Source organism: Tubulanus polymorphus, unplaced genomic scaffold (genome assembly GCF_964204645.1).
Source record: "Tubulanus polymorphus unplaced genomic scaffold, tnTubPoly1.2 scaffold_56, whole genome shotgun sequence".
NCBI classification, from domain to species: domain Eukaryota; kingdom Metazoa; phylum Nemertea; class Palaeonemertea; order Tubulaniformes; family Tubulanidae; genus Tubulanus; species Tubulanus polymorphus.
Genome location: NW_027437462.1, coordinates 68,148 through 91,000, shown reverse-complemented (window position 1 = coordinate 91,000; position 22,853 = coordinate 68,148). Strand labels below are relative to the sequence as shown.

The 22,853-nt window shown below is 42.4% G+C and overlaps 5 protein-coding genes across 10 annotated transcripts; 1 reads left to right on the top strand and 4 right to left on the bottom strand.

Annotated features, from left to right (window-relative positions):
- Nucleotides 1-16: 16 nt before the first annotated feature.
- On the bottom strand, nt 17-782 carry LOC141914616 (NADH dehydrogenase [ubiquinone] 1 alpha subcomplex subunit 13-like). The gene is made up of 2 exons (XM_074805860.1): nt 677-782; nt 17-541 (listed from the first exon to the last, which is right to left on the bottom strand). Exon 2 carries the CDS (start codon nt 530-532, stop codon nt 89-91), a length of 444 nt encoding a protein of 147 aa, XP_074661961.1. The 5' UTR covers nt 533-541; nt 677-782; the 3' UTR covers nt 17-88.
- A 273-nt stretch (nt 783-1,055) lies between these two features.
- LOC141914619 (cytochrome c oxidase subunit 7C, mitochondrial-like) lies at nt 1,056-2,737 on the top strand. The gene is made up of 3 exons (XM_074805869.1): nt 1,056-1,197; nt 2,290-2,410; nt 2,552-2,737. Exons 1-2 carry the CDS (start codon nt 1,096-1,098, stop codon nt 2,404-2,406), a joined length of 219 nt encoding a protein of 72 aa, XP_074661970.1. The 5' UTR covers nt 1,056-1,095; the 3' UTR covers nt 2,407-2,410; nt 2,552-2,737.
- A 436-nt stretch (nt 2,738-3,173) lies between these two features.
- LOC141914617 (uncharacterized) lies at nt 3,174-4,309 on the bottom strand. Of its 3 annotated transcripts, none has more exons than XM_074805862.1 (2): nt 4,280-4,309; nt 3,174-4,060 (listed from the first exon to the last, which is right to left on the bottom strand). In XM_074805862.1, exon 2 carries the CDS (start codon nt 4,010-4,012, stop codon nt 3,308-3,310), a length of 705 nt encoding a protein of 234 aa, XP_074661963.1. In that variant the 5' UTR covers nt 4,013-4,060; nt 4,280-4,309; the 3' UTR covers nt 3,174-3,307. The 3 variants fall into 3 exon arrangements, with proteins under 3 accessions (XP_074661963.1, XP_074661964.1, XP_074661962.1); XM_074805863.1 differs by having other exon boundaries at nt 4,294-4,306; XM_074805861.1 differs by lacking the exon at nt 4,280-4,309 and adding an exon at nt 4,182-4,273.
- Nucleotides 4,310-8,915: 4,606 nt separating this feature from the next.
- On the bottom strand, nt 8,916-18,935 carry LOC141914618 (cilia- and flagella-associated protein 337-like). Of its 4 annotated transcripts, none has more exons than XM_074805866.1 (24): nt 18,861-18,935; nt 18,691-18,786; nt 18,450-18,604; nt 18,137-18,363; nt 17,935-18,022; nt 17,642-17,775; nt 16,539-16,752; nt 16,219-16,254; nt 16,064-16,128; nt 15,910-15,974; nt 15,656-15,815; nt 15,350-15,507; nt 15,079-15,243; nt 14,794-14,979; nt 14,436-14,723; nt 14,207-14,360; nt 13,952-14,089; nt 13,653-13,870; nt 13,165-13,294; nt 10,703-10,821; nt 10,474-10,621; nt 10,300-10,326; nt 9,195-9,292; nt 8,916-9,121 (listed from the first exon to the last, which is right to left on the bottom strand). In XM_074805866.1, exons 1-24 carry the CDS (start codon nt 18,861-18,863, stop codon nt 8,981-8,983), a joined length of 3,213 nt encoding a protein of 1,070 aa, XP_074661967.1. In that variant the 5' UTR covers nt 18,864-18,935; the 3' UTR covers nt 8,916-8,980. The 4 variants fall into 4 exon arrangements, with proteins under 4 accessions (XP_074661967.1, XP_074661965.1, XP_074661968.1 ...); XM_074805864.1 differs by lacking the exon at nt 10,300-10,326 and adding an exon at nt 10,099-10,167; XM_074805867.1 differs by lacking the exon at nt 10,300-10,326.
- A 1,068-nt stretch (nt 18,936-20,003) lies between these two features.
- Nucleotides 20,004-22,721, bottom strand: LOC141914615 (ceramide synthase 1-like). The gene is made up of 7 exons (XM_074805858.1): nt 22,482-22,721; nt 21,995-22,157; nt 21,644-21,824; nt 21,249-21,410; nt 20,933-21,077; nt 20,726-20,832; nt 20,004-20,649 (listed from the first exon to the last, which is right to left on the bottom strand). Exons 1-7 carry the CDS (start codon nt 22,665-22,667, stop codon nt 20,601-20,603), a joined length of 993 nt encoding a protein of 330 aa, XP_074661959.1. The 5' UTR covers nt 22,668-22,721; the 3' UTR covers nt 20,004-20,600.
- Between the last annotated feature and the right edge of the window lie 132 nt (nt 22,722-22,853).

Genomic DNA, 22,853 nt, shown 5'->3' with positions numbered 1-22,853 from the left:
ATCTAATTACAAACTAAAGGAAACCAATTAACACAGTAATTAACATAATTCGTTAACCTTATTAATGAAGGTATAATCGTCACGGTATTTAATGACGTGTATGTTCAACTGTGTGTCTATAGTAATCTTTATATTTAACCATTGAATAATATTCATAAAGAGGGGGATCGTACCACCTTCCTCGGACGTTGTGAAATATCGGCTCTCCGTTTAATGTACCCACTTTCCAGTTGGGATCGTCGGCCATTAATTTCTCTTCAGCCTCTCGATTCTCTCTCAGTCGTTTCAGATATAGTCGATCTCGTTCTGCTCTCAGTAACGGCTCCACGGCGATACGACTCTCCGTTACTTCTAAACGGTTCCTATCGAGATATTTATAATTGTAGTGTAACCCGACAGCGGCGACCGACGTAAACGCGGCAAATCCTGCAAACATCATATAACCGCTGGGACCTTTACGCGGCATTCTCATCGCCCAATCTATTGGTTTATACCCTCCTTTAGGAGGCATATCCTGCCGATATGTGGTCATCTTTCAAAACTGAAAACCAATAAAATGAATTGATTAGTTTTTATAAACCAGAGAAATTTTTGCTTGATCTTTAAAATTATGACAATATTTTTCAACTAAATTCGACGTGACAATATTTATAATCGAAATCGTTTCATAAATTACCTTCTATCAGTCGGATTACACTCTAATTAATCATTTGAAGCTTCTAAATTCAATTTATTTCACCTTCTCTTCATTGATGCTTGACTTTGACGTCTAACTAACACCCGAACCAGTTGCTGAACCGTTGTGAATATTTCCATTTATTCGGCAATTTTTTTAATTTTAAACTCATGATATTAATTGTCATGAGTAGAATAATTTAAAATTCGCCGAAAACATATTTTTTGTAATAAAGTATTAAATATTAGATTTTTCGGTGTTTCATGAAAAAGTTTTTGACGGCCGCGGATCATTTTGCGGAACGTCGACCGGAACAAGTTCCGATCGAACCCACTTTGTCATCTTAACGCTGGTTGGCCAATTTCTGAGAGGTTACGGCGATTTGGCCAATCAGAGACTAATTAACAAAGTCAGTAAAGATGTCGGGTCGTGCAGTTTTACAGAATATTTTGAAGAGGAATTTCTCGGTTTCTGCGGCTGCTAGAAGTCAACATTGGCAGCAGCATGGAATTCCGGGCTCGGTTAGTTTACTCATATCAATAATAAATCATCAATATCTGTTTAAACCATGTTTTTCTCGCTTAAAAACTTCAATATATGAAACGCGCACCTGCTGACAAGTGAAACGCGCACCTGCCACGCTTTAGGAACGAAGGTCAACAGTTGAAAGCTCCTGTGTTTTATACTGTGGAACTCAAGTGAATGCTGCGACTTTCAAGAAACCCTTTTTCTTCTTTGAATAATACCATGTTTTTGAAGAATTTTAAGTAAATTTGCCGTGGCAACAGCAACCTGTCTAACAGCAATTCGGCCCCGGAGCTCTGTTCAACTTCCTGAATTAGTTTCTGATCTAGTGAGGCCCCGGAGAGTGATGCCCAGCAGGAGAGTGTGGCCCCGGAGAGTGAGGCCCAGGAGAGTGTGGCCCCGGAGAGTGAGGCGATGTTTGACATTTGGAGTCAAGCGGTGGGGTGTTTAAAACTCAATTAGGGTGGTAAATCTAGATCAATTGGGAGATTCTGACTGGGAGGGGGTTAATTGAGGGTGTGCTGACTGTCTGTAGAGATGAGGGGGTTAATTGAGGGTGTGCTGACTGTCTGTAGAGATGAGGGGGTTAATTGAGGGTGTGCTGACTGTCTGTAGAGGTGAGGGGGTTAATTGAGGGTGTGCTGACTGTCTGTAGAGGTGAGGGGGTTAATTGAGGGTGCGCTGACTGTCTGTAGAGGTGAGGGGTTTAATTGAGGGTGTGCTGACTGTCTGTAGAGGTGAGGGGTTTAATTGAGGGTGTGCTGACTGTCTATAGAGGTGAGGGGTTTAATTGAGGGTGTGCTGACTGTCTGTAGAGGTGAGGGGTTTAATTGAGGGTGTGCTGACTGTCTGTAGAGGTGAGGGGTTTAATTGAGGGTGTGCTGACTGTCTGTAGAGGTGAGAGGTTTAATTGAGGGTGTGCTGACTGTCTGTAGAGGTGAGAGGTTTAATTGAGGGTGTGCTGACTGTCTGTAGAGGTGAGGGGTTTAATTGAGGGTGTGCTGACTGTCTGTAGAGGTGAGGGGTGACAGAATGGCTGTCAATATGAAAGTGTCTGATTATTAAATACTTGTTCTATCTATTTTTAGAATCTACCGTTTGGAATTGGTAATAAATTCAAGTTAACAGCGTATTTCATACTGTTTTTCGGAACTGGATTTAATGCCCCATTTTTACTCGTTCGACATCAATTACTGAAGAAATAGAAAGGTAAGGAATATCGCCACCACCAGGTGTCTCCACGTGTCGAATCTGACACTTTGTCTTTCATTATTTTTACTCATTTTAAGATGCAACGAAATCTGTTGATCTTAATAGAGTTTTTTATTTTATCATTTTCTTCTCTTTCAGAATTAGACGCGCTGTATTTTACGCGACTAGTTGTTACCGTGGCAACGCGTACCCGTTTAACTACCCACGATGCAGTGCGATTAGCGGTTTTTCAATAATATTTAACTAGATCGGTTGTAATTATTTAGAATTTGATGTGTAAAAATTTTCATAATCAAATAAAAATCTGTTGAAGTATTTTCTGAATTATTCTAGCAGTGAATGATTAATAGACACAGAGAGCTGACGACTGTGGGGATTAGAGAGCTGACGACTGTGGGGATTAGAGAGCTGACGACTGTGGGGATTAGAGAGCTGACGACTGTGGGGATTAGAGAGCTGACGACTGTGGGGATTAGAGAGCTGACGACTGTGGGGATTAGAGAGCTGACGACTGTGGGGATTAGAGAGCTGACGACTGTGGGGATTAGAGAGCTGACGACTGTGGGGATTAGAGAGCTGACGACTGTGGGGATTAGAGAGCTGACGACTGTGGGGATTAGAGAGCTGACGACTGTGGGGATTAGAGAGCTGACGACTGTGGGGATTAGAGATGATACAGAGACAGATAGAACAGTGAACAGTTTACTGATAAAATATTTTATTTCTAAAAAAAAACATTATATATTCTGAATATCACAGCAAGTGTAAAATTATATAAACTATGCAGATATATTAGAGAAAGTGCACAATGAGTTTGAGAGTTCACAAGGAGTTTGAGAGTTCACAAGGAGTTTGAGAGTTCACGAGGAGTTCGAGAGTTCATGAGGATACACTTTAAAACGCACACGACATAGACATGGGATTATTTCTACCACTAGGTGGCGCCATTGTAAGCATTTTACTCATTCGTCCCCCGCGGTCGAGTTCGGCGTTATTCGATGCTTCAGGTTTGACTTTCGGAGCTGGACGCGCTGATAGCGGTAACCGTCCATACTCATTAAACAATGTAGTCGTGTAACCACGGTTCTTTCTATAGTTACCATCTGCTTCTGGTTTTATTTTTGGGACGGGTCTCGCGGAGAGCGGTAATCGACCATAACTCGTAAATAATGATTTAGTCTGATTCCCTTTATGAGCGTTAGCGTTACTCTGAGCCTCGGGTTTAACGGCTCGAGGATGTATTATTATTGTATTTGCCTGTGAGGGATAACCGGTCAGTAAATCACTCATACAACCCTGATGTTTATTATATTGATCTTTCGCGGCCGGCGTCGGACATCTTGGTTGAGGTCTCGGTGAATTATAATCTCTATTCTTTGATTGGTCGAGCCAAGTGTTCATTTGTCCGCGATGTTTCTCGTATTGTTGTTTCGCCGCGGGTGACGGACATTTCGGTACCGGACGAGGACTGTTGTATTGTTTATTCGCGTTTTGATCGAACCATTTTTTCAAACTTCCTTGATTTCGCTTGTAGTAAATATCGGCTTCTGGTTTGACACGCGGAGCTGACGGACCAAAATCAGACACAAATAACGGCATCTTCACATGAATCACTGCTGACTGTGAGCTGAGGAGGAATTTTTTTGTCTGAAATTAAATTAAATTAAATTAAATATTTCATAAATAAAATTAAATGGATAACAACAATGTTTGCTGCCTAATCTTGAATGCAAGAATAATTATGATTAATCAATCTAAATTAACCTACAGTATATCTTATTTCGATGCGTTTATCAAAGATTTATTTATATAAGTTTTAGTTGTCAATCGCTGTTTCTATAAACAAACTATTCGTCCTTCACTTACCGAGACTTACTTACCACCGTACGGTGCTGCCATCTTAATTGATATTACGATCAATAAAGCAAAGTTGAATTGATTTGTGACAGTTTAGATCTGAGTTAAATTCATCTATTTTACAGAATAAAAGAAATGTATTCAAATACATTGAAATAAAAAAGAGGGGTCTCCTAAATTATTTAGTCATCAGAAAAGATGGCAGCACAGTACGGTTACGCGGAAAGACACTGGACAGTTCCTTGACTGCCAGAACTAATTGATAGTAGTGTATGAAAAATCCGCTAACAACGAGCATAGCGGCAGCACCTTACGGTGTATCGGGGCAGTATCTTGGACCGGCGGGTTATTACCGGATATTTAAAAAATACTTTAAAAATTTGATATTCAGTATCTAACAGTGGTTTTAGAACAGGGAACGGTGTAAAAAGAATTTCAGATTTTTGTGAGCTTTTGAAAAGATTTTGATATAAAACACTGGGGACCGTACCCGCTGGGGGCCACTGGTGTGCCGGCGGCAGTCAAGCACCCGGGCCTCGTGGCCGTGTACCCGAGGAGCCCCGAGTCAGTATTGGGAAGGCCTGTGGGGCATTCATCGGAAGCCCTGTGTGGGCTGTGTAGCCGGAAGCCCCGTGTGGGGCTGTGTAGCCGGAAGCCCCGTGTGGGGCTGTGTAGCCGGAAGCCCCGTGTGGGGCTGTGTAGCCGGAAGCCCAGTGTGGGGCTGTGTAGCCGGAAGCCCAGTGTGGGGCTGTGTAGCCGGAAGCCCCGTGTGGGGCTGTGTAGCCGGAAGCCCCGTGTGTGGGTTCACATTGGTACAGGCTCTACTACCATTTTCACAATGATGTGATAGGTTCCGGCGGACAAGTCTCGGGGATAGAAGAAATACCTTGATAAATTAGAATTCTAGAATTTCTTATTGACACAGAAAAATAATAAACTTAGTTTGATATCAATGAGATTTTGTACAGTGATTTATAATTCAGGAATTTGTACAGTATCGACGTCATTCCTACAAATATTTATAAGGTGTTGTAGATGAGAAAGGCTTCAGTTTATTACTGGCTGCAATCGAGGGTCTGATTAGAAACTGATATAATGATGGTAGGAATTGTTTGTGAATAGAGTCTCCACACGTCACCGATCACCTCACTAATGGTCCCCGCCCTAAACAGACAAACTTACTAACTAACTCAGTAACAACGATCCGGTGGACTAGTGGTCAGCGTGCTGTGCTGGCAAGCTTGAGGTGCATGGTTCGAATCCTAGGGTTAGGGTTACGGGGCTCTTGAAGTTATCATCTATTTCTTCCCTTGTTTTTATATATTCTAGAACTCCTATCGTTAATTGTCGTTTTTTTTTCATTTTATAAAATTCGTATAGTAGCCGTGTTAACCGGGTTTCTAGCAGTCCTTCCAAGATTTTCATCGGAAAATGCACTTTTTTATTTCTATTTCCATTTTAGAATATCTCGTGAAGTAAACAATGTTTCTCCTTCGCTTTTGCAAAATTCTGTATCTCCGGTGACCAAAAAGAATGATATTGGACCATCTTTTACTGCACCGAATTAAACTCTAATTTCTGAATTCGGGTTTCAGCTTTTAAACTTTAGTTGTGAATCTACTGTAGACTGAATAGATGGTATTTTATTGAATTTGGCGTCAAATTTATTCATTCATTCAATTTATTTTCCGACGCACAAATTGATGTAAATCTATTAAATGTACAAATCAAATCAGAACTAATGCTAATTCAGTATAGATAATGTTTTCACACTAGCCCTAGCAGATCGTTCTAAAATAATGAACGAAACTGCAGTCGAATTTAACAATCCTCTCTGGGAGTTTGTATGGTATATTACACCGAGCCTTGTCACAGTCCGGTGTAATATTCAACATGATGGTTATCGTTTTATTTAACAAACTGAAAACTAAAACCGCTGCTTCGATTTACTGAAACTGCTCGCATTCATAGACGTTCTGTTTTTGCTGTGGAAGTTTATTCAGGATCCAGTTCGTTATTAAATCCACTACGCGCGATTCGGTGACTCGATCAAGAGATTTCCTAATAACCGAATTTCTCCCGTTCACCTAAACATATGGGCGAGTTTTTTTACAAAAGGATTTCTTGTGTTCCGGAATTATTTAACCGTCATAATTCAATGCGAAAGATTGGTTACTATAATGTTTCCGCTAAAAGTAAAACGCAGCCTGAAACCACTGGTCACCATTACGGGTATAATTATCGTTGTCATTATTACCCTATAACGATGAGAGTTAGATTGTCTACTAGATATAAAGGATTTCGATTTATTCATTATGAATTTTACACTCCCGGTATCTATGAAACTATTTATAATCTAATGAACAGATATATAGACCCGATCATCCGAATTGTTATTTCAAATATTTTAGTTCTCGCTGCAAATATAGCTCTAATTATTGTCCTAAACGTCAAAAATAAGCAACGTGAAATTCTGTCGGCGTCTAAAATATCAACATCTCAAAATCAAACGAAAGCTACTAAAATGGTGATTTCAATGAGTATTGTATTTACCGTTCTAGAATTTCCAGGATTTCTCGGTAAATTCGGAGGTCGCACATTTCGAACAGACGTAGTAAATCAAATATCTGGGGTTACGTCACTTTCAAATTCATGTGTCAATTTCATACTTTATACATCGTAAACAAACAATTCAGAAAAACGTTATTTCTTTTATTTTAGAAGACGTTTTTTTTTACTTAAATCCGTGCGATGATGGGAATCTTGTGGAGTTAGCTTGATAGAGATACAGCAACGAATCGCTCAGTCTTTCCGATCTCAGTTCCATATTTGTGAATTTGATTTAAAACTCAACTCACAGACGTGGACGCCCAAGTAATAATTTCAAACCGTTTCAAAAGCTTTTCGATATCAACAATTAAAACAATTTTCTCAGTATTGAACTGTTTGTTTCATGAAATTAAATATAGCTGCAAAACAGCGATAACGGGTTTTCTGCCTAACAGTCTCGTTTAACCTTTGGAAGTTATGATATAGGGATCAAAATGAATTTATCCTAAAATCCTAACCCTAGCAGGATTTGAACTTGCAACCTGCACCATGGCAGCCGGTCACACTAACCACTAGGCCACTGAACAGTAGCGATTGTCCGAATTTTTAAATATGTCGGGTCAGTGTTGTGACCAGTCAGGTGTGGGCGACAATATTAATTAATGCTTAAATCCAGAATAATGAGATTTTTACTTGATTTACTGCTCATCGTATGCCTTAGACTTCAAAACTTTTATAAAAAATTCAAAACTGTTAGAATGATAGAGAGTATGAATAAGGAGTCTCCACACATGACTGATCAATGGTCCCCGCGCTAAGCAAATATAACTCGGTCACTACGATCCGGTGCCGGTCTAGTGGTCAGCGTGCTGTGCTGACAAGGTTTGAGTTCCCTGGTTCGAATCCTAGCTAGGGTCAGGGTTTTGTGGATTTGTACGTTTTTTTTAATGTAAAACGTATCGTCGTCGGAGTTTGTTTCTTCTCAATTAAATTTGTCAGTATCGACGTCATTTGTCCATTCAAATGCACTCAAACAAACCAACATAGAAATCTGATAGAAATTAAATTATTATTATTATTTCATTGAGTCAATATTTATTCACAATATAAAGACAGTTAATAAATAGATCACTTTAGATTTTAGATAAATACATTTCAAAAAATCTAAATCATTATCACATAAAAACAACAAGAAATTTACAGCATTATAATCCAAACACAGATCACATGCAGCTGCAAACACAGGTCACAGTACGTCCTACTGCAGCTGCTGCAAACACAGATCACAGTACGTCCTACTGCAGCTGCTGCAAACACTGATTACAGTACGTCCTACTGCAGCTGCTGCAAACACTGATCACAGTACGTCCTACTGCAGCAGCTGCAAACACTGATCACAGTACGTCCTACTGCAGCTGCTGCAAACACAGATCACAGTACGTCCTACTGCAGCTGCTGCAAACACTGATCACAGCATCACCTGCTGCTGCTGCAAACACAGATCACAGCATCTCCTGCTGCTGCTGCAAACACAGATCACAGCATCACCTGCTGCTGCTGCAAACACAGATCACAGCATCTCCTGCTGCTGCTGCAAACACAGATCACAGCATCACCTGCTGCTGCTGCAAACACAGATCACAGCATCTCCTGCTGCTGCTGCAAACACAGATCACAGCATCACCTGCTGCTGCTGCAAACACAGATCACAGTATCACCTGCTGCTGCTGCTGCAAACACAGATCACAGTACGTCCTACTGCAGCAGCTGCAAACACTGATCACAGTACGTCCTACTGCAGCTGCTGCAAACACAGATCACAGCATCACCTGCAGCAGCTGCAAACACAGATCACAGCATCACCTGCTGCTGCTGCAAACACAGATCACAGCATCTCCTGCTGCTGCTGCAAACACAGATCACAGCATCACCTGCTGCTGCTGCAAACACAGATCACAGTATCACCTGCTGCTGCTGCTGCAAACACAGATCACAGTACGTCCTACTGCTGCTGCTGCAAACACAGATCACAGTACGTCCTACTGCAGCTGCTGCAAACACTGATCACAGTTACTTCTGCAGCTGCTGCTGCTGCTGCTGCTGCTGCTGCTGCACTAATGTCACAGTATCACAATCTCTAACGGTATAATTGTTTATAGTTTAATCGGAATCTTTCACAGCTAATTTAACAATCGGTTTCAGACGAATCGGTTTCCTACGAGACGGTGACTGGTTTCCTTGCTGTTGTGATGGTGTTACTATGGTAACAGCAGACGCTCCACTCATTTTGACTTGTTTTGTCTGAAATCACAATTTAGTTTTGATGAAATCGGACCCCTCACTCACACCCTTCACTCACACGCCCCTCACTCACCTGCTGAATCGCTGATTGATGATAGGATTTCATTTTGCTCTCGAAATCTAAGATATATTTCGGAAATAAAGATTTCTCATCGAAAGCTGCCTTCAACGCTATAAAAATACATCAAACACATTCACATTAGCTACCAGCTAGTTATAGCTACCATCAGCTAGTTATAGCTACCAGCTAATTATAGCTACCAGCTAATTATAGCTACCATCAGCTAGTTATAGCTACCAGCTAGTTATAGCTACCAGCTAGTTATAGCTACCATCAGCTAGTTATAGCTACCAGCTAATTATAGCTACCAGCTAGTTATAGCTACCATCAGCTAGTTATAGCTACCAGCTAATTATAGCTACCAGCTAGTTATAGCTACCAGCTGGTTATAGCTACCGGCTAGTTATAGCTACCATCAGCTAGTTATAGCTACCATCAGCTAGTTATAGCTACCATCAGCTAGTTATAGCTACCAGCTAATTATAGCTACCAGCTAGTTATAGCTACCGGCTAGTTATAGCTACCATCAGCTAGTTATAGCTACCATCAGCTAGTTATAGCTACCATCAGCTAGTTATAGCTACCAGTTGGTTATAGCTACCGGCTAGTTATAGCTACCAGCTGGTTATAGCTACCAGCTAGTTATAGCTACCAGCTGGTTATAGCTACCGGCTAGTTAAATACTGATAATTCAGGGAGAAAAGCTACAAGAAAATCTAATTATATGAGACTCCACTCAAGTGTCATCTTGAACTGATTAAGGGTCAGAAAAATAGTATTAAATTTGAATGAAGTCTACTGTCGATAGATATAGATACGCTCAGTATAAAAGCACTAACATATATATATATAACCTATAATTACAACAGTTAGATTTCAAAATAGGTTGCCATAGCAACGACATATAAAATCTTACGTCCTGCGAGCCATTTATCAAAAGATTGATATTTAGCGGCAGCGGCTGAGGAAGTGGAGGTGGCTCCATCTGTGAAATTATAATCAAAGTGCGAATATAAATAAATAACACAGTGAATCTGAGTGCGAAATACACAGTGGCGCCCCCGTAGTGTTACTACGGGATACCGACAACAATCACACCCCAATCAATAGGAGTCACCTGATTCATCTATTGTTGATGTTTCACCTTGAAAAATGATCACAAATAAAAACAGCGTTTATATAGCATTCCGTTCGACCATCTGCCTAAACCTAATCCCCCTACCCCCTCCCGGACACCTGCACTCCCCCTGGACACCTGCACCCCCAGACACCTGCAACAATAAACACTTACTCTCAGCGAGGAACGGAATCCTACGTTCTATAGGAGGTATCACACCTATCGATTTCTCCGTTTCCTCCGAGAAATATTTTTCCGGATAAAACATAAAATCTGGTTTCTTCAACGCAGAAATATTCGACAATTCTAAAGTCGTCAAAGCCTGAAAAATATCGACAAATCAACATCGTCAAACTTGAGCGATCGAAGTGAGCTACAGTCACTAATAGATGGCGTTACTTACCGAGTAAGGTCCAACAGGTGGCGCTACGGAACGATCCTGATGAACGTAAGGTAAATCAGGAATGATTTCAGGTTGTCTTCGTTCACGTTTATTACTGTGATACTCCTGATAACTCTTACCTGTAATAAACAATATACACACACTCATAGGAGGTCGGTCTGAGTGAGAGAGGTGACTCACAGGAGGTCGGTCTGAGTGAGAGAGGTGACTCACAGGAGGTCAGTCTGAGTGAGAGAGGTGACTCACAGGAGGTCAGTCTGAGTGAGAGAGGTGACTCACAGGAGGTCGGTCTGAGTGAGAGAGGTGACTCACAGGAGGTCAGTCTGAGTGAGAGAGGTGACTCACAGGAGGTCAGTCTGAGTGAGAGAGGTGACTCACAGGAGGTCAGTCTGAGTGAGAGAGGTGACTCATAGGAGGTCAGTCTGAGTGAGAGAGGTGACTCATAGGAGGTCGGTCTGAGTGAGAGAGGTGACTCACAGGAGGTCAGTCTGAGTGAGAGAGGTGACTCACAGGAGGTCAGTCTGAGTGAGAGAGGTGACTCACAGGAGGTCGGTCTGAGTGAGAGAGGTGACTCACAGGAGGTCAGTCTGAGTGAGAGAGGTGACTCACAGGAGGTCGGTCTGAGTGAGAGAGGTGACTCACAGGAGGTCGGTCTGAGTGAGAGAGGTGACTCATAGGAGGTCAGTCTGAGTGAGAGAGGTGACTCACAGGAGGTCGGTCTGAGTGAGAGAGGTGACTCACAGGAGGTCGGTCTGAGTGAGAGAGGTGACTCACAGGAGGTCAGTCTGAGTGAGAGAGGTGACTCACAGGAGGTCGGTCTGAGTGAGAGAGGTGACTCACAGGAGGTCGGTCTGAGTGAGAGAGGTGACTCACAGGAGGTCAGTGTGAGTGAGAGAGGTGACTCATAGGTGGTCAGTCTGAGTGAGAGAGGTGACTCACAGGAGGTCAGTCTGAGTGAGAGAGGTGACTCACAGGAGGTCGGTCTGAGTGAGAGAGGTGACTCACAGGAGGTCAGTCTGAGTGAGAGAGGTGACTCACAGGAGGTCAGTCTGAGTGAGAGAGGTGACTCACAGGAGGTCAGTCTGAGTGAGAGAGGTGACTCACAGGAGGTCAGTCTGAGTGAGAGAGGTGACTCACAGGAGGTCAGTCTGAGTGAGAGAGGTGACTCACAGGAGGTCGGTCTGAGTGAGAGAGGTGACTCACAGGAGGTCGGTCTGAGTGAGAGAGGTGACTCACAGGAGGTTAGTCTGAGTGAGAGAGGTGACTCACAGGAGGTCAGTCTGAGTGAGAGAGGTGACTCACAGGAGGTCGGTCTGAGTGAGAGAGGTGACTCACAGGAGGTCAGTCTGAGTGAGAGAGGCACTCACAGGAGGTCAGTCTGAGTGAGAGAGGTGACTCACAGGAGGTTAGTCTGAGTGAGAGGGGGGACTCACAGGAGGTCAGTCTGAGTGAGAGAGGTGACTCACAGGAGGTCAGTCTGAGTGAGAGAGGTGACTCACAGGAGGTTAGTCTGAGTGAGAGGGGGGACTCACAGGAGGTCAGTCTGAGTGAGAGAGGTGACTCACAGGAGGTCAGTCTGAGTGAGAGAGGTGACTCACAGGAGGTCAGTCTGAGTGAGAGAGGTGACTCACAGGAGGTCAGTCTGAGTGAGAGGTGACTCACAGGAGGTCAGTCTGAGTGAGAGAGGTGACTCACAGGAGGTCGGTCTGAGTGAGAGAGGTGACTCACAGGAGGTCAGTCTGAGTGAGAGAGGCACTCACAGGAGGTCAGTCTGAGTGAGAGAGGTGACTCACAGGAGGTTAGTCTGAGTGAGAGGGGGGACTCACAGGAGGTCAGTCTGAGTGAGAGAGGTGACTCACAGGAGGTCAGTCTGAGTGAGAGAGGTGACTCACAGGAGGTTAGTCTGAGTGAGAGGGGGGACTCACAGGAGGTCAGTCTGAGTGAGAGAGGTGACTCACAGGAGGTCAGTCTGAGTGAGAGAGGTGACTCACAGGAGGTCAGTCTGAGTGAGAGAGGCACTCACAGGGGACAGACAGGGAGAGGGGGACAGACAGGGAGAGGGGGACAGACAGGGAGAGGGAGGACAGACAGGGAGAGGGAGGACAGATAGGGAGAGGGGACAGACAGGGAGAGGGAGGACAGACAGGGAGAGGGAGGACAGACAGGGAGAGGGAGGACAGATAGGGAGAGGGGGGACAGACAGGGAGAGGGGGGACAGACAGGGAGAGGGAGGACAGACAGGGAGAGGGAGGACAGACAGGGAGAGGGAGGACAGACAGGGAGAGGGAGGACAGACAGGGAGAGGGGGGACAGATAGGGAGAGGGAGGACAGACAGGATACAGACAGGGAGAGGGAGGACAGACAGGGAGAGGGAGGACAGACAGGGAGAGGGAGGACAGACAGGGAGAGGGAGGACAAACAGGGAGAGGGGGGACAGACAGGGAGGGAAGTGTTGACAAACCTAAACATGTATTATTCCAGGTATTCACTCTATATTGTTTAGGGTTCGATGTTGCTGTTTTGTCCGGTTCCCAATAAGTTTCTAATTCACTTTCTGTTTCTTCGTTTACATCAGTTTTATTTCCATCTTCCTGAAATAAAAAAACAAATTGAATTCCTTTAGAATCAAAGGATTTTATGCCAGGGACAAAAACTGAAACGAATATCTAATCAATTCTTAGTAAGATCCTAAAAAACTAAATTCCTAGAAAACTAAATTCTTAGTAAACTAAAATCCTACAAACCTAGAAACTGAAAAATCCTAATGCGTAAAATAAGTGAAAATTAAGAAATTTCTAGCGTCCTAAACTAAAGCGACGACATACCTCATCGCATTGTTGTGTTTCCGTGACGACTAATAAATCTGTCTAATTATAACGATTAAAATAATTTCTAGTTTTCGATGAATCGTTGTCTATTATCAAATAAAGGTGGCGCTATAAATCTTACTTCTGGTTTATTTTCCTGCTGTTCCGCAAGAATTGAACTTAAATCTTCTATTTTCCAATGATCCTCCTGTCCAAATATACCGATTAATTTACCGTCTATATCATAGAGGGCGACGCTGCAGTCCGACGACGAAGTTAACACTAAAATGCGGTCATTCCTCTCGAATATTTCGATACTGTTTATAATATCGACGTGCGGCTGCCATTGAGCTTTCAATGCTGTATATAAACAAATACATCGAACGTCGCTATAGTTACTGTATTGATTTAGTAGTAACCTGGGTAACGGTTAGTACTTACGCGGAGGTGTCAGAACGGGTTCAGCGCTCGTATGATATAAACAATACTCTGATATATCCCATACTTTAACTAAACCATCAACATCACCAGTTACTAAATATTCATCTGTCTCATCTATAGCCATTATAACACTACCAACTGTAACATAGCAACAGTACGCATGACAACAGTACGCATGACAACAGTACGCATGACAACAGTATGCATGACCCATGACAACAGGACAGCGACAATTGAAAGTGATTGTTTACGTACCTTGAGTATGAGCCACAAATTCAGCGAGTAAACTTGAGGTTGAAGTATTCCACAATCGAACCCAACCATTTCCACCGCATGACACTAAATTACCCGAACTTCCTTTGCGTGAATTCAAAAATATCAACCGCGCGATCGCGAAACCAAATTCATTCTATAGAAAAACAGCAGAACCTCGTAACACGTTGAACTTCATGAGACGTGAAACTAATAAAAACTGAAACTCTACCTGTTCATCATTAGATCCAGTACTAATTCTAGATGCTACTCTAGATTTAGGTCTTACTGCTGGATTATCAGTTAGATAAGTGTAACTATCGAATCCACCGATTTCACTAGACTCAGGTAATGTTTGAATGGCGCGTTTTGATTGGTTGTTGTGTCGGCTACGATGGGATAAACGACGCGACGCGACCTCAGAATTCGTGTTCCAGATTATAATCTCTCCGTCGTATGAACCGGTTGCTAGGGTGTGAGGAGGGGAGAATGCTACAGCGAGAATATCATCTTGATGTTCCTTTAAATGATAAAATACATTCTCAATACAAACGATACTCGTAGAGAGAGAGAGACCTGAGAGTACCGACCTGTCCACCCTTCCAATCAGCTGGTTCCACGTGGAAATCTCTAAACGGAGGTCTGAATACAGTTATATATCTCGTCCATCCGATAACTAATAAACTCCTCTTCAAAACTATCACCTGACCGAGTTCACACGGGTCACCACCGGCGCACTCTAGTGTCTGATAACAATGTCCGTTAAAATCCCAAATCTACAATAAACAAAACGGTTTTAAACAACAACAGCAGCAGCAGCAGCAGCAGCAGCAGCAGCTACACCGTACATCTGCCAGAAATAATGGGACTAATACCTTAACAGTTCCGTCAGTACTCGCTGTATAAATACGAGTCTCGCTGTGATCCTGTGTTAAATACGTCACTTCTGCGTTACCATGGGTACCGCTGAATTGTTTCACTTTCTGCCCGGTATCGGCCATCCAAACGGTAACGGTTCCTCCCTGACACACCGACACCACCTGGTGATAAAACATACAACTATAGCACTACTAACACATCACCTGGTGTTAAATCGGAGAACTAGTAACCCCACTAGAGCCCCCTAGTGAGTGAATAGATTATTACCTGATTATAGGTACTGTTATACAGTGCTGCCACCACTGGCTTCTCATGACTCAAAACTCGATCTCTTACTTCAGTTTTCATTTCCAAACAAGTCAATTGATTGTTGAATGTAATGAATAATCGATTCTTATCTTCATGGAAAAACAATGTGCTGATCACTGAAATAAACCCTGGTGTGTAAGAGGTCTCTGCTTGTAAGAGGAAAGTCCTCTGTTTGTAAGAGGAAAGTCCTCTGCTTGTAAGAGGAAAGTCCTCTGTTCGTAAGGGGGAAAGTCCTCTGCTTGTAAGAGGATATTTATCACTTACCCTCAGGTCCTTTAGGAAACATTCCGGCCAAACGTTGAATACAAACTTGTAACTGTACGTCCCAAATACGTAAAACTTTATCCTTAGAGAAACTGATCAGCTGACCTCGACTTGGGTTAAATTTGACGGATATGACACTCGCCATGTGTCCACGCAACACCTACAATAAACACACACACACCATTAGACAGACGGACAGACCGACAGACGGACCGACAGACGGACAGAAACACCTGTAACTAGTTTAAACTTACTCCGTTAGGTTTAGACACAACGTACGGATTCCATAAACATACGTGATGATTCACTCCTGCTGTTGCTATAACGATAATGATTGTTTATATTGTTATTAGACTGGTGTCCGGTAACAGCTCGCCGATGGACTGGTTCAGTAAACGGTATTTATACCTATTAGATTTAGATTCTCGTGATAATCGAAGGCATTGACTCCTTGAGTTATCTGAAACACCGTCCTGAAATACACAAATAACGCCCCCTATTGAGACTACTATCAACTAAACGACGAAATAGCAGCTCCCTCTAGTGGTGGGCAATGAACTTACATTCGAGAAACTTCTTTATCCGGAATTTCATCGGAACTAAAAACGACGGACGCCGACACAACAATGAATATATATATATATATATTAGTTACACACAACAATCAACACAGTTAGAGTTATCATGGAAACAAGCGAGCAAGTGGGACAGGCGACCAAAAAAACAAACAAATGATTGAAACATAAATAATCAGCAGTAGCAGAACACAGGGGGAGGAGTTATGCACACAGGGGGAGGAGTTACGCAACAAGGGGAGGAGTTACGCTCACAGAGGGAGGAGTAACACACAGGGGGAGGAGTTAGATGAAAGAGGTAAACTTACGCTCTCATTGATGCTTTAATAACTGATGAATGTTTCTCTAACCAGCCGATCACTAGTGAATTATTCCATGTAGTCGCACAACTAATAAAACATTCTAACTGTGGACAGTAATTCACCTGTCGAACCCACTCCGTGTGACCTTCATGCTTCGTGTATCGCACATTCTTATATTTCATCGCAGAAATATCACTGAGTATTACAGTTAAACAGGGTTCTGAAATATCACCGAGTATTACAGTTAAACAGGGTTCTGAAATATCACCGAGTATTACAGTTAAACAGGGTTCTGAAATATCACCGAGTATTACAGTTAAACATGGTTCTGAAATATCACCGAGTATTACAGTTAAACATGGTTCTGAAATATCACCGAGTATTACAGTTAAACATGATTCTGAAATATCACCGAGTATTACAGTTAAACATGGCTCTGAAAAACATAAGACACACAGAGGAGACCCCCAGGCATAGAGAGGGGACCCTGGGGAGTGAGCAGAGGAGAGGGGACCCCGGGGAGTGAGTATAGAGGAGAGGAGACCCTGGGGAGTGAGTCTAGAGGAGAGGAGACCCTGGGGAGTGAGTATAGAGGAGAGGAGACCCTGGGGAGTGAGTATAGAGGAGAGGAGACCCTGGGGAGTGAGTCTAGAGGAGAGGAGACCCTGGGGAGTGAGTCTAGAGGAGAGGAGACCCTGGGGAGTGAGTATAGAGGAGAGGAGACCCTGGGGAGTGAGTCTAGAGGAGAGGAGACCCTGGGGAGTGAGTATAGAGGAGAGGAGACCCTGGGGAGTGAGTCTAGAGGAGAGGAGACCCTGGGGAGTGAGTATAGAGGAGACACTCTGTGAACACACACAAGAAGAAGGTAACCCTGGGAAGTGAGGAGGATCAGACACTTACGACTATGGCGGCTGCCGTATAGATAAGTTGAAATGTTAGCTTTAAACACAATCAGACGATATAGTTATACAAACACCTGCTGCCACCTAGTGACCACTAAACATAACTAACTTACCTTGCCAAGCTGTGAAATTAATCGAAATATCTCATAATTAATCAATTTATCGAAATTGAGGAGAATAAAGTAAAATATTGAATATAAAACTTACCTTGTTTCTCACCAGGGGGAGCCGGTGGTCGTTCGAATAGCGTAATACTAGCTTGTGAGAAATGTATGGCATTAACTGCACCAGTGACATCACCCCAAACTAAAACAGCTTCATTTACATTCTCAGGGTTATACCTACAAATAATGACTCTGATATCAACCTGAATCAAGAGGCAGGGTAGTTGCCAGATAGGGGGTCGAGGGGAGGCTCTAATAGGGGGGTCGAGGGGAGTCTCTAATAGGGGGGGGTCGAGGGGAGGCTCTAATAGGGGGGTCGAGGGTGTTATCACTTACCAGTAATCCATGCATAAAGGTGTCCCATGTAACTGTATGACTTTATATTGACAATTGAAATCTAACTTTGAGCTTAAATCATAAAACGCTGAAAAATTAAAAAATACAATTGATTTGATCATTGAAATAAGTGATTCTAGATACGCTTAGAAATAAGGTTTCTAGATACCCAGTTTACTGAGAGAGGTTTCTATATACCCACCTATTTCCTTGCTTGTAAATGATAAAGCGATTTTATTAATATTAGGTAAAATGACGAAGTCCGTGACCCATAAATCCCTAGCTCGACACGCCTCACTTCCTGTTTTAATGACACGTTGTATTTTTAGATTCTGGCTCCACATCGAGACACAACCCTCTTTACTGATTGAGATATATCTATTTGACGTCTTCAGAAACGTTACCCTCTGGATGACTTCTTTATGTGAACTAAAATAACCATCACAATCAATCGCAATCAATCAGTTTATTCTTAGACTTAATATAACAATTGCAGGGTGGATCTACACGGTTACCTAGGTAATGGACGTAATCCTTTCCACTGCGGAACTTGAGTGGATTTGACTTTATCATCTCGTTCATAGAAATCTAACAACATGTGAGACGCGAATTTATCCCAATCTACAACGCCTTCTTTAGTTACATCGACTTTATCAAATAACTCTCCATACTGTATCAAAATATATATCAGATATATCAATATCAAATAACTCTCCATCAGATATATCATTCACAATATCAAATACACAAACTTACTTCATGTTTAGATCCTTTATTTAATATAACAGACAAAGCTTCAGTAAATTGATCGCGGTTTAAACTCAGTCTGTTGTCGTATCCATCTCCTTCAGCCTGAAATTATTTCATAAATTGTTAATCCGCTGATTAGATGTAGATCTAGATTCCGCTCTATCTAACTCACTAACCATGAATGCATCTTGTAAAGTCTCTAAATCTTTAATATTTAGACGATTTTCTAATTTAGATTCAATTGGATTCGATTTCCTGAAAATAAACAACATTTCATTCATCATATATTGAATGACGCCGTGACGGATTGCTGCTCCTGCTGCTGCTGGGGGCTAGTGCAGAATACTGCTGCTGGGGGCTAGTGCAGAATACTACTGCTGCTGCTGCTGGGGGCTTGTGCAGAATACTGCTGCTGGGGGCTAGTGCAGAATACTGCTGCTGCTGCTGCTGGGGGCTAGTGCAGAATACTGCTGCTGCTGCTGCTGCTGCTGGGGGCCGGAGCAGAATTCTCACTAGTCAGTAACCTGACTGTGGTTTAGTTTCACGATCAGACATTTTCACAAAACATATATAAGCCCACATATACAAGGTAGGGTTGGTATAAGCCCATCCGATTATAAAAAGCTTACCACCAACGATTAGGTAACTAACTAACTAAATTCTCCCACAAGTGTTGTGAGTTAATTACCTTGCAGTCTCTCCACTAACACTATCTCCTCCTCCTCCTCCTCCTCCTACTCCTCCTGCTCCAGTGGCTGACATCTTACCACCTTTATTTTACAATACAGATAAATTAGATCAGTCTCACTTAATCGCAGTTTCAATCAGTAATTCGCTTCTAAGGTTATAAACTGCACGTTTATGTTATCAATTTTTACCGACTTTTCGAATCGATTTCTCTGCAGTTATATTTATACATTCGTTCACATTAGAAACAACAAATAAATCTTTGAAATAATATCCGCTCAAACTGAACCCGTTCAACTAGCCGCCATCTTGTATATATCAGTTGCTAGGTAGCAGGTGCCCGGGGGAGGTTCGCTAGAACAGCCAGCTACTGGAGGGAGATATCTTGAACAGCCTACTTGCGCGGGAGGTGGCCGTTGTTTGGATCTGCGAATTATACAGTGGGAGGTTGATCGCAACAGCCAACATTTTTCCAGAGGGAGGTTTCGCATTCAGCTCAATAGCCACGAAATGGCTGTTCTTTCTGTTGTATCTAAGCCCTCCGAAATCATCTAAAATCCTAATTAAACAACGAAAATGCGCAAGTTTTTTTTTAAATATAATTATTTAATTACATCTATTCAAAAATTCACTACATAAAATATGTGTAAACGACATCTTAAGTGAAAAAATCGAGGCAATTTGTGAAGTTAAAAAAAAATCCATTCTTAATTCTAAAGACAGATTCAATGAGATCTCCTTCCATTAATACTATTAATCCAAAAGATTATATGATAATCTCAGCAGATTAATGAGACAGGATTAAATCAGACAGATTAAATTATAAATATCAGACAGAAATATTTAATTGGAAGGAAAATAATAATCACAGAATTAAATCATATGAATAAATCAATAAATTAATTAAATTATACGAATAAATAATTAAACATCATTTATCTCTATTTGTAGATTAATGCTTTCTAAGTACAAAAATGTAAAAACCCCTGTGGCAAGTGAGGGGTGTGGACTGTAGGTAGAACTGGTTCAATTGTACCCTGGCAACTGAGGTTTCAGTCGAAGATATGATTTATACTATATACTACTCTGGGACGGAGTTAGATACTTCATCAATAGGTGGCGCTCTAAACAGTAATCGAGAACGATCCTTTATAATCAGTATCCATTGATCCTGAGTAAATTCAAACAGTCCATAAATCCCTTTAATACAGGGTTAATCTAAGATTGCTTTAATTCTCTTTCTTGGTACGTGTTTTACGTTGCCGGGCGCCATTGTCCCTGAAATAAACACGATCAATAGATAGTAACAGTAGTTCATACGTTATCCATAGATGGAGCTAGTAGTAATAGTTACCGCACGGTATGTTTATTATTGATTTTTTCAAGCACTTCCTCTTCGCGAATGTCCTCCATTTCTTGTAGTTCGCCGGTTACGACTTTAATCAGGAACAAAACGATATACTGAAAATAATAGTGAGACGCTCTCTGTTAGAATGAGGGGAGTACGAGGGGAGTACGAGGGGAGCATGAGGGGAGTACGAGGGGAGAGTGTGATACTTACACAGAACCAGTAAATATTAAGTGCTTGTAGAATGTACAGTTGAATATTGAGGAAGAAATAGAATGGAATTGTGTGATTATCAACTGAACCGACAGTTCCAGAATAAACAACTTTCAACGGAAACCAGTATAATCTCAACACAAACCTGCAAATACACAACCATCTGTAACAGTTAGTCACCTGCCACAGTTAGCAACCTCCTCCCCTCACCTGCCACAGTACGGTAACCTCCCACCTCACCTGCCACAGTACAGTACCCTCCCCTCACCTGCCACAGTACAGTACCCTCCCCTCACCTTCCACAGTTAGTACCTACCAGGATATAGTGAACGCAACGAATACGACAGCTGAAATTTTGTCATGAAATTCCTTCCAGAATCCGCCTCGATCTTTCATATAAACATTACACTTAGCGAATTCTAGTAGGATATCAGTTCCATCATGTACGAAAAATACAAGCACTCCGATCTTAAAGAACCTATAAATATATAGTCATAGTTAGAGAATGATAGCTGAAACCACGCCCACAGATAGCTGAAACCACACCCACTGACAGCTGAAACCACACCCACTGACAGCCGAGACCATGCCCACTGACGGCCAAGACACCGCCCACTGACAGCCGTGACCATGCCCACTGACGGCCAAGACACCGCCCACTGACAGCCGAGACCATGCCCACTGACGGCCAAGACCACGCCCATTACATACCTATTTGCGTGGGAAAATGCGATAAGACACAAAGTGAGGAAATGATGAAACAACATGACGATCGAATCACTTCTCCACTGATCCATAAACAGAGTACCATAAACAGAGTGTATGTAGAAACTCAACTGTATCATATACAACCAGTATACTAGAGCAGGCACTGGCAACTGAGGGCTCCAATCTGTAAATACATATATACAACTAGTAAACTAGAGCAGGCACTGGCGACTGAGGGCTCCAATCTGTGCATAAATACGACTAATTATTAGTAGGGCCCATACTAGAGCAGACACTGGCAGCTGAGGTCAGCGTACCCTATGTGTCTGGTAACTGATGTATATTATTACTAACCCTTCCAGATTGAAAGATGTCGCGTGAAATAATCATAACGTCCATCAATAAATAGAATATAGATAGTTAAGAACCAAGTTGAAAAGTAAAACATCTCTTTCCAAGCACTTTCTGCAAATTTATATTGGTTGATTTTTTTCATTCCCATCAATTTTGCAAATGGCTGAAAATAGACAGTAAATATATAGTGAATCATCCATGGCCGGGGGGTGTGAGAGCAGGAGTGAGGATCAGAGAGTGACGGTGAGGATCAGAGAGCAGGAGAGTGACGGTGAGGATCAGAGAGCAGGAGAGTGACGGTGAGGATCAGAGAGCAGGAGAGTGACGGTGAGGATCAGAGAGCAGGAGTGGAGAGGGGTGCAGTGAGAGGATTGGTAGAATTATCGGGGTCCATGAGCGTAGTTTATACATCATCTGGTATTCAAATTAGGGAGAAAGGGGGAGGGGGAAGGGGGGAGTTTGGAGGAAGAGGAGTTTGGATTCTTACTTTAAATACAGCGAATTGAAAAGCGTAGCGTAATATCGTCCATAACAGCGCTAAAACAACCATTAAAATATAATCTTCTCGCGTAATTACACAATTATTTCTGACATCTTCGATAAATTTTGACAAGTAATTTCCTTGATCTGTTTGTGAAGTTTCGATCCATCGCTTTTTCAAAGCTTCAACCATATCTAAAATACAGTTTTTATAAGAGGGAACATAATCAAAGCTGGAATGCGAAAACGACGCCATTTTAAATCAACAAATGCATTAGAGACGGCGGGCAACTGCTCGGACCGACCGGCAACGACTTTGATAACCCTAACCCTAGGGTTAAAAATCCGTCGACCTAGGGTTAGGGTTACCAAACCGGGG